Source organism: Meles meles, chromosome 9 (genome assembly GCF_922984935.1).
Source record: "Meles meles chromosome 9, mMelMel3.1 paternal haplotype, whole genome shotgun sequence".
In the NCBI taxonomy this organism is placed as follows: Eukaryota; Metazoa; Chordata; class Mammalia; order Carnivora; family Mustelidae; genus Meles; species Meles meles.
In genome coordinates, this window is record NC_060074.1 from 35,111,473 (window position 1) to 35,127,462 (window position 15,990).

The following is a 15,990-nucleotide window of genomic DNA, read 5'->3' on the forward strand; positions in this document are numbered from 1 at the left end:
AGGATCAAATACAAACTTTTTAAGTCCTAATTCTAATGAGTAAAGTCTGAATTTTAATTTCCTTGTACTCACTCATCATAAAATATCTGACATGAAAGATTTAAATAATTAGTGGACGGTAGTAGTCAACTTGCCTACTGGCAAATTTTATTATTTCCTTTAGAGCCATAGCCTCCATCCCTCCTTCTGATTCTCGCCCCTCCGCATTTACTTCATGGTTGAATGTTCCCCTTTCCTGATACCAGATAAATATAATTTTTTTGAAGAATCAACATCAAAAAATCCAGGTGATTGAGAAGTTTGTGAAGGTGGACATATACTAGATTGTGCATCAGTGTGGGAGATGAAGTTTTGAGATCAGCTCCTCAGATTTGTTCCAGAAAAAATAAAATCCAAGCAACAAACTCCTAGGTGACCCTTCAGTTTGTATTTCAAATTCCTAGACTATATAAATGGATCTCTCTCTCTCTCTCTCTCTCATCTATCCCTATCTATCTATCTATCTATCTATCTATCATCTATCATCTATCTATCAATCTCTATCTCTATCTATCTATCTTTCTATCTGGAATCCTTATGGAATGGGGTCCTGTTTTTTTCCATTGGTTCTCAAGGAAGTCTCTGTTATGAAATAATGGCATGTTAGCTTCAACGTCAGACACAGAAGCAATACCTCTGTCACTTTGAGTGTTGACATCTCACCTTGCTAGCTCGCCCTTCTCAGGGGTTGTGTTTTTCATCTCTGGAAGGTGACAGTCCTCAGAAGGAGATACAAAACATTAATGTTGATGGGTTTTCAAGAAGACAGTGAGACAAGCAACACTCTCTGTTGAATAACAGTGTCATAGCAGTTTTGGAGTTCTCGTTTTATGCGTTTGTCTGTCTTGATCAACAGGTGCTTTAAAAACTGAAGCAAGTATTTAAGGAAGTCAAGAGAGCATGAGGACTGCATTTGCCTAGATTATCTTGATACCTTGAGTTGAACGCAGGATTTTGTTTTGACTTTGTGGTCAGTTTCTTGAGGTAATATAACTCCTTATACCATCCTTTAAAAACACAGTATTAAAGGCATATGATAATCCCATAAACAAAATTCAGCAATCCCTGAAACCAGTACTACTATGTAACAGATAGAGAAATGATCTCAAGGATCAAAAGCTACTGTTGTTTGGTTTCTGAATGATGGAACTGGGGACGGAGTTCATAATTCAATGATTCCAGAGCACAGATGTCCGGACCTGCACCTGAGCCGATAATTTGTTTGGGAAAGAAGTTCACAAATATTTTATCAATTACTTCTGGAAAATAACCTTCTTTGATTTAAGCAATGCTTTTCGTTGTTTGTTTTATATTGGAAAAACTAATGTACACCCAGATCTTGCAACACTGTCTTCATCGTGTGAGGAAAAAGCATACTTGTTTAAATTCAGGATTATGAAACTTATTTTTATTTTTATAACATGAGATGTGTCAGGCTTCATCTATCTTGAGTGTTAGAGACTTATTGCAAAAAGATTCTGCTTTCTTCAGCCCACGTAACTTTCACTTCCAGCCAAGTATTCCTGCAGTGGAGGTCGTCCTACCTCCCCAACCACCATTTAAATGCTCAGTCTGAAACAAGAGGGTGCCCTATTTTCCCAGGCATCTTTTTTTTTTTTTATTTCTGGGGTCACACATTTGTTTTTAGGCTTTCTCTTCCCTCTTCTTTGGTTTCTCAGTTTCACTGATTGTATGATTATTCCCACATGAGTCAGTTCATGCCCTCTAGAAAGTAGACAGCAAGCTGGATGGGATTAGAAGTGTGAGAGATTTAGGGGCACCTGGGTATGGTGGTTAAGTGTCCAGCTCTTGATTTTGGCTCGGGTCATGATCTCAGAGTTGTGAGATCCAACCCTGTGTTGGGCTCCACACTGGGTATGGAGCCTACTCTTTCTCTCCCTCTACACTTTCCCTCCTCGTGTGTGTGTACACATGATCTCTCTCCAAAAAAAAAAAAAAAAAAAAAAAACACAAAAAATTAGGATATGTTTATTGAGAAGGATGCCTGGAATGATGGGAGGGGACAGGAATAGGTAAGACAGGCCTCAGGTCACAATGTAGCATGGCATCTGCCAAAGGAGAAGTAGTGGGATAGGAAGAGCCTCCTATCATAGTGAAGCTGTGGGAAATTCTCTGCCAGCCAAAAGCAACACTCAGACCCCAAGACTGGCCAGAAAGGACTCCCACACTGGGCAGAAATCACCAGATTCCATGCCACATCATGCTCAGCTATTGGGGAGGAAATTTCTAGGGACAGAGTGACCTTGACTAAAATGTTGCCACAGATTTGAAGACTTTGTAGTTGGTGGCTATCAGCTACTGTCCTTACAGAAGTTCCTCTTGAGGAAGATCTGAACCACAGGGCTTCATGGCTATCACAATTCACCCCTTTTCCTCAGCAGACACTCTTCTCCTACAGGTTTGGGGAACAGCTGTTTCATGCTCCCTCAGGACTCTTCCTGAGGGAACCTTATAAAGGAAAAGTTAGAATAGTAAACTACAGCCCTCATCACTGTAGTTCATATAGAGGCTGCAATCGATACTAATTACCCACCCTCCACCCCCACCGCTCCACCATTTGTTCCAAATTCACCTTACTATCACCATCACCTAATACCTCTGCTGGTCTCAGTGGCTTACCTGGTGGTGAGACTAATCCCTCCCATGAAAAGTTGGAACCCCTGGTAACCAAACCCTTCTTAGGCCATGGTTGCTGCATGGGACTGTATTTCAAAATCACAATTGGACAAGGGAGTTTCAAAAGAGGTTCCACACATTTTTCTTTCTACATCATGTGGCAGCAGCCCCGCCTCCTTCAGCTGATCAGGATCAAAGAGCTGTCCAAAATGGAGACTTGCGTTCTGGCTTGCTGGCCACTACAAAGGGAGTTCAAATTACCCAGGAGACAGCTATGGCTTGTTGCTCAATGGATCCCTTCTTATGTTTTCTAGAAGGAGTGTGCCCTGCTTTAGAGAATAGGATCTCTAACCTGTAGAGCTCAGATTACAGGGACAGAAAATACAAATTCCCCATAATAACCACTGGATTATTGGTAGTGGGTGAACTTCATTTCTCGTGACATATTCTTTCTTAAAGGGAGATCTCTGTTGCGTACATCACAGCTGTTGTACCAGTATTTGTAGAGGATTTGCATCCTCACACACTCTCATGTGACTGGCAATGCTTTCCATTGGAGGAGAATCTATCCCTACCCCACTGACATCAAGTTTGACCATAAGACTGGTTTTAGCCAATGGAGTGTGAATGATAAATTATCTGTCATGTCTGAGCAGAAGCTTTAAGAGACACTCTGTGGTTTTAGTGAGTCCTTCTCTCTCTGCCATAAGGACATATCCCAGGAGAGGCTAGATCCTAGAACGAAGAAGATCTATATAGAGTCACAGCTAATACACAGTCAACCCAATTAATGAGTGCAAATAATAAACTTTTGTTGTTGTAAAGCACTAAGGATCAGGGATTGTTTGTTATTGCAGGATAACTAATAAGATCTGACTAATAAATTGTATCTTTTTCTATCTGTGATATTTTACTGGTAGCCAGCAATTCTCCTTTGTCCCACTTTCTGATATTTGTGTTTCCTTGGCTGTTTCTAAATAACAGATGTCTGCTCATTAATGGCTCTAACTATTGTTCTTATTGTTTCTGCGAGGTCTCTGTATTGGCATTTCAGAAACGTCTGGATACAGTTTTTTAAAAAACAGGACTTACTGATTACACCTACAGAGGTTCTGACTCAACAGATGTGATTCAGTAGTTGTCTTTAGTGTGGGTCCTGGAATCTGCATATTTTTAAAACTCCACATGTTCCTACAATAAATTCAGGAATTAGCTGTCCATTATGTTCCACAATCTTCAGTTTGCTTTAGACTAATCATCTTCACTGGTCTCTTGAACTTAGATGTACCACAAACCTTTTATTGCTTACACTTAACCTTGCCTTGAACAATGGTCTTTGTATATAACTTATTTTAGTCCCATTCCTTTACCCTGCATTTACAACAAGGTCAAATTAAACTGCAACTCAGACCTACTATTGTTTGAAGTATACATTAAATTTCTCTTTGGAAGAAATGTGTGTGTATCTGTGTGTGTGTGTGTGTGTGTGTGTGTGTGTGCACGCACGCATGGACATATATGGACAAAAGCATTCAGAGTTAGATGAAATTGTTTAATGCTGAAAAAATGTAATTTTGAAATGAAGCAGCAGGGCTAATTATCTGGCTGAAAAAAGGCACAGGCTCTATTTAGGTCAAAAGTAACAGAAAAATTGCTGATACAATTATTCCTAGTAACTATCTCATAAATGCCTATGTGCATTAACACATGCATTAATCCTCTCATGTGGCTGTGTTACTCGGAATGAGATGACTGTCTAAATAAATCCTTAAAGCACTCTTTGTTCAGTGATATGACAACAGAAATAAAGGAAACAATGAGGATGCAAAATGATTGAAGGTAAAGTTAAATGAAATCAAGTATTTATGAGAACAATGAATGAAGGTTACAATCATCACAAATCAAAGAGAAAACTTTCCATTCCACCACACCTATCCCCATCCTCCACCACTCCTATTCTGTCTTAAATTCTTAATGATTTTCCCCAAACCATTCCATTTGAGTAAACTTCATTTGGTTTTTGATGGATCTTCTTGAAGATAGCACAGAAAATAAAATATGTGGAAACATGGCCCAGGCTTAGGATGCTTACTATAATGATGTGGAAAGCTCCACCCAGGCAACACTTTGATTTCATTCATGCTTTTGGATATCCATTGCTCAGGTTAGTGTACCCAGCTTCCTGTCATCTTTATTTCATCTTGCAAAGATGACATATCCAGTGTCTGAATATCCACTCAAAATATTCAGAAATAAAGAAATAAATATAAACAATGTTTTTGGCTGAGTGGCAAGTTGTCATCCAAATTTAATGCCAGGATCAGTTTCAGGTTCTTGTTGAATTCCTTCTGGCTCTGTCTACCCTGGTCATATAATTTGCTAAGTCCTAGAATGAAGAGGGAAAGGAACAACACACACACACACACACACACACACACACACACACACACACACACTAACTCATTTTCCATTATTGTTCCTGCTGGAATGTAAAATTTGCAACACACATTATAATGCTATGAAAGTTATAGTACAGAGAATTACAAAACCTTAGCTTGAATTTCATCATGTTACAAGGGCAGAGTCAACCAAAATTAAGGTTAAAAAAAAAAAGTTTAAATAAACTTCTGTCTGCCACCTGTTCCCCCAACCTCCCACCCCCGACCCTTCAAAACAGGTGGTGGGTGATAGGGAGGGCATGTATTGCATGGAGCACTGGGTGTTGTGCAAAAACAATGAATACTGTTACGCTGAAAAAATAAATAAATTTAAATACTGAAAATAAATAAATAAATAAATAAACTTATGTCTGGAAAAGTAGATTCAACAGGCTTCTAAATTTTATATATTCAGCCACTTTTTTTTAAAAAAATGAGAATAGATCTTAAATGTTCTTCTTTTTTTTTAATTAACATATAATGTATTATTAGCTCCAGGGGTACAGGTGTTTGAATCTTCAGGTTTACATACTTCACAGCACTCACAATAGCACATACCTTCCCCAATGTCCATAACCTAACCACCCTCTCCCTACCGCCCCCCCAACAACCCTCAGTTTGTTTGTTTGTTTGTTTGTTTTTAAAGATTTTATTTATTTATTTGACAGAGAGAGAGAGAGAGATCACAAGTAGGCAGAGAGGCAGGCAGAGAGAGAGGAGGAAGCAGGCTCCCCGTGGAGCAGAGAGCCTGATGCGGGGCTCGATCCCAGGACCCCGAGATCATGACCTGAGCCGAAGGCAGCGGCTTTATCCACTGAGCCACCCAGGTGCCCCCTCAGTTTGTTTTGTGAGATTAGGAGTCTCTTACGGTTTGTCTCCTTCCTGATCCCATCTTGTTTCATTTATTCTTTTCCTACCCCCCAAACCCCTCACGTTGCCTCTCAACTTCCTCATATCAGGAGATTATATGATAATTGTCTTTCTCCGATTGACCTATTTCACTAAGCATAATGTTCTGTAGTTCCATTCAGGGCGACTTTTTTTATCATTTATTTCTGTATAAGAAAATCAGTGGAATAATTTCCAACAATGTTTCTTTTTGTTTACTCTATTGATGAATGAACATAAATGGGGAAATTGGGAAAACTCTAGAAAAAAACCTCTTTTTAAAAAAATTCTTCTTGACATTCATGTCCTTTTTCTTCCTAAAAAAGTCACCATTACTTAATAACATAGACAAAAGCCCGAGTTATTTCCTTTATGACTTGCTGAGCTTCAAACTGAGAGAGATTTCTTTTTTTTTAAAGATTTTATTTATTTATTTGACAGAGAGAGATCACAAGTAGGCAGAGAGGCAGGCAGAGAAAAGAGGAGGAAGCAGGCTCCCTGCCGAGCAGAGAGCTGGATGTGGGGCTCAATCCCAGAACTCTGGGACCCTGACCCGTGCCGAAGGCAGAGGCTTTAACCCACTGAGCCACCCAGGCGCCCCCAAACTGAGAGAGATTTCTTATATTTCAAAACTTTTGTCCAGACTTTCCCACCTAAAACTTAAGAAACTTGTATTTAAAAACTTCTCATATTTTATTTATGAGGTATTTAGATCTATTATCTATTTAGATCTATTATGAGGTATTTAGATCTATCCCAGGATCACTTGATATTTTAACTACATCTCTTTATTTACTATTATGCTACTTGATTCTATGAGGTTAGCTTATTAGTGGAACTAAGTTTCTAGTATAACTGAAGGTTTCTGGAGAGCTAACAGGTTGGCAATTCCTTCCTCCCTTGCCACATCCTCCCTTCCTGTCTCACTTCCTCCTGTCTCTCTCTCTTCCCTGTCTTTGGTAATGACTGCTATTTTTGTTGTTGTTGTTGTTTTGGTTTGGTTTGGTTTGATTCTGGTTTTTTGTTTGTTTGTTTTGTTTTGTTTTGTCTGCTTTATTTTCTCCCTGTATTAACCAGGTGACATTAGGGTTAACTTTATGAGGTGGAGAATAGTGTCAGGTGCTGCCCACTTGACCTCAGTCATGTGTCAAAAGACCAGTCTGTGAGTCATTGTCATGGACCTCTTGTTTGCTTTGTAAGACCCCCCCCCCCCAAAGATTTCCCTTAAAGAAAAGCAACTGAAGATCCAATACACTACGGCAGTATTTTCTTTTCCTTTAGAACACTATTTTGAGAGTATCAGGATGCCAGGATACTAGGACAGCTGGAAATAAGTGTGAGGATTTCTCGTTATAATCAGGTTATATCTGCTTTACCATCACACTTAATGCAAAGGCACAGAATGTTCTTGTGCCAATGCAAATGTTGCTTCACCAGTCAGAGTTAAAATGTGAGCTCTGCCCTAGGATAGGGAGGCTCGTGTGCATCAATGTGACCTTGCGGGCGCCAGCTCACTTCACCTTCACGGACTTGGCTCTGCTTTGTCTTACAGCATAGGTGGCGAAGTGGGGCGGGGCCACGAAGGAAGTTACGCGGGCAAACATTTCCGCATGGGATTCATGACGATGCCTGCTCCTCAGGACAGACTTCCCCATCCTTGCTCCAGCGGCTTTTCCGTGAGGTCCCAGTCCCTGCACTCGGTCGGGGGCACAGACGACGACAGCAGCTGTGGCTCCCGCAGGCAGCCGCCGCCCAAGCCCAAGCGGGACCCCAGCACCAAGCTGAGCACGTCGTCGGAGACGGTCAACAGCACGGCGCCCAGCAAGAGCGGGAAGGTCCCCGAGCGACCCGAAGGTAACATGCGTGCTGCTCCCCTCACACGTGTTGGGTCAGCGTGCTCCTTCCCTCCTCCTGGGTCTCCCAATCCCACCTCTGTCTCTCTGGAGCCCCAGGCGGGAGTGGTGCAGACGAGGAGGACTTTTATGAAGATGTCAACAAATGGCACCCAGAAAGATGTATTTATATTATCAGAAAGGGAAGGAATGTGCGTGTTTTCTTACCCCCTTAGAGTTGCAGATCATTAGGAAATTGGGGGAAAAAAATCTAAAATTGATATTGTCTTGCTTTGATTAGGATCACCTGCGTGCTTCTAGAAGCGCGATGTGATTCTTAGGGGAACATGGTCAGGCAGAAGAATACACAGAAGGCAAATTGTAATCATTCTTAGAAATCACAATTTTGTACATTGTGATGGAGTTCCTTCTGGTGAATAGGAACACACACACAGTCTATATATTTCAATGCCTATTTCACTCCCGATCTCTGAATTCTACCCATGTACCTCTGTTTTTCCTCAGCTATGAAATGTACAAGTCCCTCTCCTCCTCCTTGCTGGCCTGTGAGTATGAATTAGGTCAGGTTAACCATAGACGTCACCAGCTCATTAGTCTTCCTGGAATAAGGAAGTTTCAGCTTTCCTGAGTTTGTCCCGAGAGTCCCTTGGAGGGAGGGCAGTCTCAAAAGTGTGCTTGCATAGAAGCTCATTCAGATTTTGTGGATTAGTTGTGGAAAGCGCTTTGGGGTTGCCTATGTTCTGGGGGCCCCCTGGAGAAAATGGCTCCTCTGCCAGGTCCATTAGTTGTCCTCTCACACTGTCTGTCCCTGACAGTCTCCACAGCAGGCTTCCCCCAGCCCTCAGCACACCACGTTATCACGGCGGTCTGCAGCTGGGAGTGGAAGCCAAGGTGGTCCTTTCCTCAACTGGGAAAGTATCTTTGCCATGTGGGCTCCTGAGTCCTTCATAAAGGTTCCCTCATCTTTTGGTCTTATCTTTCAACAGAAGCTCAAGCCTCGTCCCTGAGATGGGGTGCCCATGAGTCATGTCACATCTCTTCCATCAACCTAATTTCTCCTATCCCCTGTATCGGTGCCCCAGTGCCTATTTAACCAAAAGCCCGAAAGCTTCCGTGCGCTCTGAGGAATACAAACACATGCTTGGAGGTGGAACTAATCCATGCATTCTACATGGACAGTCTCCACGGAGGCTGTTTTTCCTACTACGCATACATGTAAAAACATGACCGTGTGCACATGCATGTGAGTACATGTGCGAATAACGTGTATGTGTGTGCCTATTTACCAAACTGAAATCATGATGCATATACAGGTTTGTGTTTTGTTTTTCGTTTACTCTCTTGTGACTATTTTCCATGGCATTCAATTTAAGAAACACCATTTTTAAGAAGGTAAGTATACATCATAGCACTTTATTTAATCATTTTCTCCTTGATGAATACTTAGGTTGGTCCACTTTTCCTATAATGAATGAAGCTGACATGAACGGGTGTGTGTGCATGCATGTGTGCATGTCTGTGTGTTTGTTGGTGCGACCCTTTTTATTGTCCTCTGCTGCCTTAAAAGTAGATTAGAAGACCCCTTTCTCTCCTGATTCAAAGTCAACAGCATGTCCTTCAACTTGTACCATATCGATGCTTGTAGAAATAAGTTAGGTGTTTCCTTTACTTGTTAATACACCAAAGGGCCCTAGAGATATGCTTTTGTAAATTTGAAATGTTGTTCTGAGGTTTCCCCTGACGTTGTTAAACAGTGTCTTTCTTTGCTCTGTATTTTCTCTGATCTTACTTCCAGAAGTACTCCCTCTCCTACCTTTCTTGCCAAAAAACTACATAGCCAGTGATAATAGATTATTTACAAAAGAAGTTTACTGATTTAGAACACTGGTCTCTAACTGATGTGGGCCTCAATGTAATCTAGAAATATTGAAGAATCAAGGGGAAATAAAAGGACCTCCAAAAGGGGAAGGGAAGGATGAAACAGAGAAGGAAAGTAGCCTTGAAGGAATGTGTTATCAAGCACTGTAGTACAGCTGGAAACTTCTGGAAGCAGGATAAAATACCTCCAGAATAGCCTCTCTCGCAAGAGGGGGACCTGGAGTCTTCAAAGTGAATGCATGCAGGATACAGGATGGTTGTCCCACAAAAGAAACATTTGAGTGGTGATTTAGTTGTCTTAAAAGCAGAGCTGATTACCATTCATTTGAGATGCCTTAGCTACCTAATTCCTGAGGGACAGCAGCTCTTAATTCTTTCAGATCCCCTCATCATCTGAAGATCTAGGGTTTCAAATAGCTACTTATCAAACAGAAGACATTAGCTCTATTATCTTTATTTCTTCTGAGGACAGGAGAGGAGATAGTGACTAAATTAGAGCAGCACAAAGACTTAAATGAGATATGGAAAACTACTTGATTGGCATGAGGCTTATTAAACATGAGGTCCAAGCTCAGCATCTCTTCTCAAAAAGAACTCTAAGTATGGATTGAGATGTCTTCAGCTGTCTACTACTGAGAATGGTCAGTAGACCAGATGGGCTACTAGGATCCAGTGCAGAAAAGGTCAATTTCTACAGTGATTCTTGATGTAAATTTCAGCTCTTCAGAACACTTAATAAAAAGGCAATAGCAGGGATGCCTAGGTGGCTAAGTCGGTTAAGTGGCTGCCTTTGGCTCAGGTAATGATCCCAGGGTCTTGGGATTAAGCCTCACAATGGGCTCCCTGCTCAGTAGGGAGCCTGCTTCTCTCCCTCTTCCTCTGTCTGCTGCTACCCCTGATTATGTTCTTTGTCCAAAAAAATACATAAATAAATAAAATCTTTATTTAAAAAAAGGCAATTGCAAAATTGGATATATTCACATCTCCTCTACCAACTTATGACTTCAATAATGAGAGAGAATCAGGGCTCAGTTGAGAGACGGGGAAAAAATCTTGAGTCCAAATGCATGCATGTATATGTGGACACTCAAAGCCAAAAGCATATAATATGTAGATTGTTCTTTTATGAATCCTCAGTTCTTTATAACTGGGAGTTAACTAAAGTTCATTACAGAGCATATGTTTTCTTTACAATTTTCCTAGCTATCAAAATTATAGCAAAGATGAAAAGTGACTTCTATGAATCTTAGTCCGTCTTGTCTTTTTACATTAAATGTCAGCAAAATCAAAATATTGATTCAGTGGTATTAGAATGATTTCCATGGTAACTGGCTTCTATTTAAGTAGGGGATTATGACTTCCCTATGGATAAAAGTAAAAAAGAACCGGACTTGTAGCAAAATAGCTTTTCAGAGTAGGAAAAAAAATAGCTCAACGATGAACACACCAAAAAGTACATACCAAGAATGTACAATTTAGTTTTTAAGAACTGTATTTCTATCACACTAGAGATACATATTTATGACTCTATTTCAGGGTCTTCTACAATAGTAACACCTTTAAAAATTATACAGTAGAGAAGATATACTGGCAACAAGTATGTGATAAGTATTTTAATTGCTTTTTTTTTTTTTTTTTGCCTCAGTGTGGTACCTACTTAGTTTGAGGAAAGGCTAAATTAAATAAAGGGAATTAACTAGAAAGGATGAGAAGTCCTACCAGATAACCCAGAGGAGGCAGGAGCTGTGCAAACTCACATTCTTTACCCCTCACAGTTCAGGTAGACAGCTATCCTGTTTTTGACATGGTGTGGTGCAGGCAGTAGAACCTAGACACATGACTTTGGACAAGTGACCCAATGAGGTTGTTTCGTTACCTTTAAATGAGTATGAAGAACTGAAAATTGGTGGTGCCCTGCCTCCCTCACAGCCTTATGACAACGCAGTGGGATAACGCCCACGGTGATGCATGGTAGAAAGAAACTGCTATGCAATTATAAGTTAATACTATTTTAAAGGTGTACTTACTGCCTATTAATAGGCTTGAATAACATAAAATTTGAGTTTGGTGCAACACATATGTTAAAAACAAATAGGAGAGGGAAAAAAGCCTCTCTTTGACACACACACACTCTACAATCAGGCTTAAAATTTTTTACACAACAGAGTGAATACACAGGGAAGTATTCTCCAGGTGTAATAATCTTTTCATGGTATTATGACATTAGTAAATATTTAGTAAAATGAGGAAAATATGATTCTCTAAACATCAAGAACTTCTACACTTTAGAGTCCTTCAAAAAACAACACGAAGTATTATTTTTAAATTGAGGTATGACTGACATATAACATAGTAGTTTCACGTGTACAACATGATGATTCAATATTTGTATATATTGAAAAATGACCAGCACAAGTCTAGTTAAAATCTGTCACCACATATAGTTACAATTTTTTTCTTGTCTTGAGACCCTTTAAGATCTATTCCCTTAGCAACTTTCAAGTATACAATACAATATTTTTAACTAAAGTCACCATCCTATACATTGTATCCTAGGACTTGTTTATTTATAACTGGAAGTCTGTGTCTTTTGACTCCTTTTACCCATAACCCTTATCCCCCAAAAGAATGTGTGCTTACCTTTCATTTGTTATGAATCTTTCTTTTGTATATATGTATATATATATTTCTTTTGTATAATATATAATATATTATACATATAATGTATTATATGTAATATATTATACATATAATATATTATATGTATAATATATTATATATATATAATTTATTTATCTGAGAGAGAGAGAGTACATGATGGTGAGGAAGGGGGAGGCACAGAGCGAAAGGGAGAAAGCAGACCCCTCACTGAGCAGGGAACATGACACAGGGCTCTATCCCAGGACTCTGAGATCAGGACCTGAATCAAAGGCAGACGCTTGACCAACTAAATCCCCAGACATGCCTTTTTTGGGTCATTTTTAGTGCTTCATTTATGACATTATTTCATGATTATCTCTTTACAAAACAATGAGAAAATGTTTTTGAATTGAGATAGTTTTCCTGCTTTCTGATTTTCCCTTCTAGAGATGTTTAGTGGAGTCATATTTGTGAATCAGAAATTGGGGCATCTGAAAAAGTATTTGGAATCATGACTGTCCTTAAAAACTTGAAATGTGCAGTTAAGCCAGAACCAAAGGCTAAATTCATCATAAGGTCACTGTCTTAAAAACAAAACCAACAAAAACCAAATTCCCTTTCCAGGTTCCCACAAGAAGAAAGTTATTACCTTCTAACAATGTTGTTTTCCATGCCTCCATTTATTCAGCCAATACTATGAGCACTACATTTTACACTGGGATCCAGTGGTGAATAGAATGTGGGGGCCTTTCCTTCATGCTGCTTATAACCAATTTGTTTCCAACTTGGCAACTCAGCCTTCCTCTATCACATCACAGAGAAAGCACTGACTTAAAGAAATCCTTTCTAGACACCAGAAAATCTGGCATGACAACCATGGGGAATTCCTCCATGTAATTAGTTGTTTATCTCTGGAAGTAGCAGTTTAACACATTTTAATAAAGTGTTTGTTCTTACAAAGTATATTTGCTGTTATTTCATTGTTCAGTGCTGACAACAGAAAGGTGCCCAAATCTGATTTTCTACTGATAAAGCTTCAAAAATAACCTGAGGGCATTTGAGGGGAGAGGAGGAGAAGGTCGAGTGTGTTTATTATGTTGGGGAACTTTCAGGTTTCAGAATTCTGGTTTAGGAACCTAAGTCAGCATCAGTCGACCAGCCATACACCTGTTTTTGCATTCTCAGTTACTAGCCCAGATCTCAGATGTTCATAATTTAAGACTATTCCTTTTACAACTCAGCCATATTAGAGAAATATGAGTGTGAGAGGCAAACATGCATGCGTTTTGTATCAGTGCTGACAGCATTTAGCACCGTCTCAGCCTCCCTCTCCTCACCTAAAAAATGGGAATAACAATCCTGATTGCGTGTGGTGGGTAGAATGCTATCCAAGCGGATATAAAGTAGTCCCTCCTTCCTGGTATACTCAGCCCTCATATACCATTGTTGGCTTGAAGATGGACGCAGCCATGAGGTAAAGCATACAGGTGGCCTCCAAGAATTGAAAGTAGTCTCCAGCTAAAAGCCAGCAAGTAAACAGGGACCTTGGTTCTATAACTGCAAGGAACTGAATTCTGTCAGGGACAAAAATGACCTTGGAGGTTGATTTGTCCCTAGAATCTCCAGATAAGGACACTATCTGGCTACTATGGTCATTTCAGCCTGTGGGACCCTGAAACACAGAAGACTGAACTCTGGCTGTGCCCAGACTTCTGATTTGTGGAACTATGAGCTAAGACAAGGGTATTGATCCTTAAGCTGCTGTGGTTGTGATAACTTGTTATGTGGCGAAGGAAGGGTAATCCATCTTACCGAGTTGCTAGGCAGAAAACGTGAGGTGGGGCAAACTGCAGAGAGCTGCCCTTCCTCTCTCGGCACTGAGCTGTTTTCTCTGAAGGGAGTGACCAGACCATACCTCGAAAATAAATGAGATGAAGGAAGCTTGGAAAACACTGACATCTTAGGGTGCTTGAGTATCTGCTTAGATTTTTGTGAATTTGTTCAAAGCTTTTCCTGAGAGGGTCCTTTCTTCTCACCAACAGTTTTTGTTCCTTCAAAGTGCTCAGCAGTGGCTTTTTGGGTGCCTTTTTGAATGACTCATTTTGATGGCTGCAGCTTGCCTTCTTAAGACCTTTCTCACTTAACAAGGGGCACTCACAGATCGTGCCCACCACGTGCTCCAAGCTCCATGTAGCACCGCACTAATAAAACACAAAGAAAGGGGGAGAATAAGCTCTAGAAATCTTCATGGTTCCCACACTGGATAGTGTCCTGGTGTGTATTCTTCTTTGCTTTCTGGGATGCGATGTGTGAGATGATCATCAGAGTCCCACATTCCTGGTTTCCTCTTTCCGGGTTGACAGAATCAGACGCTGCTAGGCTTCCTAGTGGAAAAGCCATCTGTCAAACCAGGCACTGCTCAGAGACAGGGTTGTACATCCACGGTGTGTGTGATCTTTCTTCAAACGTGCCCTGAGGCCCGTGAATGAAACAGTTTCCAAATAAATCATCACACAACACATCTCTCTCTCAGTCCTTGTCCTACTTGTTCATTTTGGTCCAACGAACTAGCTTGCCTCTAACGGTCTCACCCAGCATCCTTCTATGAAGAGTCTGGATTTGGCCTCAGTTGTCTCACTGTCTTAGATTTTTAAGAGGATTTTTGTCCACGTTGTTGGCACAGACTGTGTTTTACCTGAGAGACCAATAAGCCCAAAGTTCCTGAGTGTGGTGATAGGGCATTCCTTTGGAGGGTATTTGCGTGCTGGGCAACAAATTGACATAAACTTAATGGCTGGAAATAATATGCCTTTATTATTTTACAGTTTCTGTGAGTCTAGTTCTTCTCAGGGTCTTCCAAGGCTGCCATCCAGGGCCAGCTGGGGTTGGGGTCTCATCTAAGCCTCAGGGTCCTTTCCACGGTCATGTGGCTGTTGACAGAATGGATTTTTCCTGTGGTTGTGGAACACATGAATACCTTGTTTGTTCAAGGACAGCAAGAAAGAGACTCTCTCACTTTTATTTTTCCCCTTCAAGAGAGGGCTGGATCTTCTTTAAAATAGCTCATCTAGGGGCACCTGCACTTTGGCTCAGGTCATGATCCTTCCGTCCTGGGATTGAGCCCCGCCTTGGGCTCCCTGATCAGTGGGGTGTCTACTTGCCCCTCCCTTCTGCTCCTGCTCTCTCCCTCTTTCTCTCTCTGTCATATAAATAGATAACATTCTTTTAAAAATAAATAAATAATCTTCCTATTGATGAAATGATGAGTCCACTGATGAGAAACCTTAATTACAACTGAAAATCCCTTCGCCTTTTCCCACATACTACAACTTAATCACGAGAGTGAAAAGCCGTCATATTCACAGTCCTGACTGCACTTGAGAAGAGAGAATTTTACAGGACATAAGTCAAAGAGTGCAGAGTTCTTGGGACCTAGAATTCTCCCTTCCAGAATGATACAAAGGAGAATATGTAGCTTTTTAAGAAGCCATCCAACTATCTGGTTGAATACTTCTGAAGTCAGTTTGTAGAAAGTTAATTAGAAATGTGAGAAGCAAACTATAATTCACTAGAATAATATAAATATCATTAAATAATCTAAATAATTGATAAATAAA

At 40.4% G+C, this 15,990-nt stretch overlaps 1 protein-coding gene across 3 annotated transcripts in view; it reads left to right on the plus strand.

Moving 5' to 3' along the window:
* NYAP2 (neuronal tyrosine-phosphorylated phosphoinositide-3-kinase adaptor 2) overlaps positions 1 to 15,990 on the plus strand; it is a 266,821-nt gene that overhangs the window by 99,779 nt on the left and 151,052 nt on the right. For all 3 annotated transcript variants that reach the window (XM_046017979.1, XM_046017982.1, XM_046017981.1), the window contains one exon: positions 7,555 to 7,856. In XM_046017979.1, the coding sequence (XP_045873935.1) occupies positions 7,555 to 7,856 (302 nt within the window). The remainder of the gene's footprint in view (positions 1 to 7,554; positions 7,857 to 15,990) is intronic.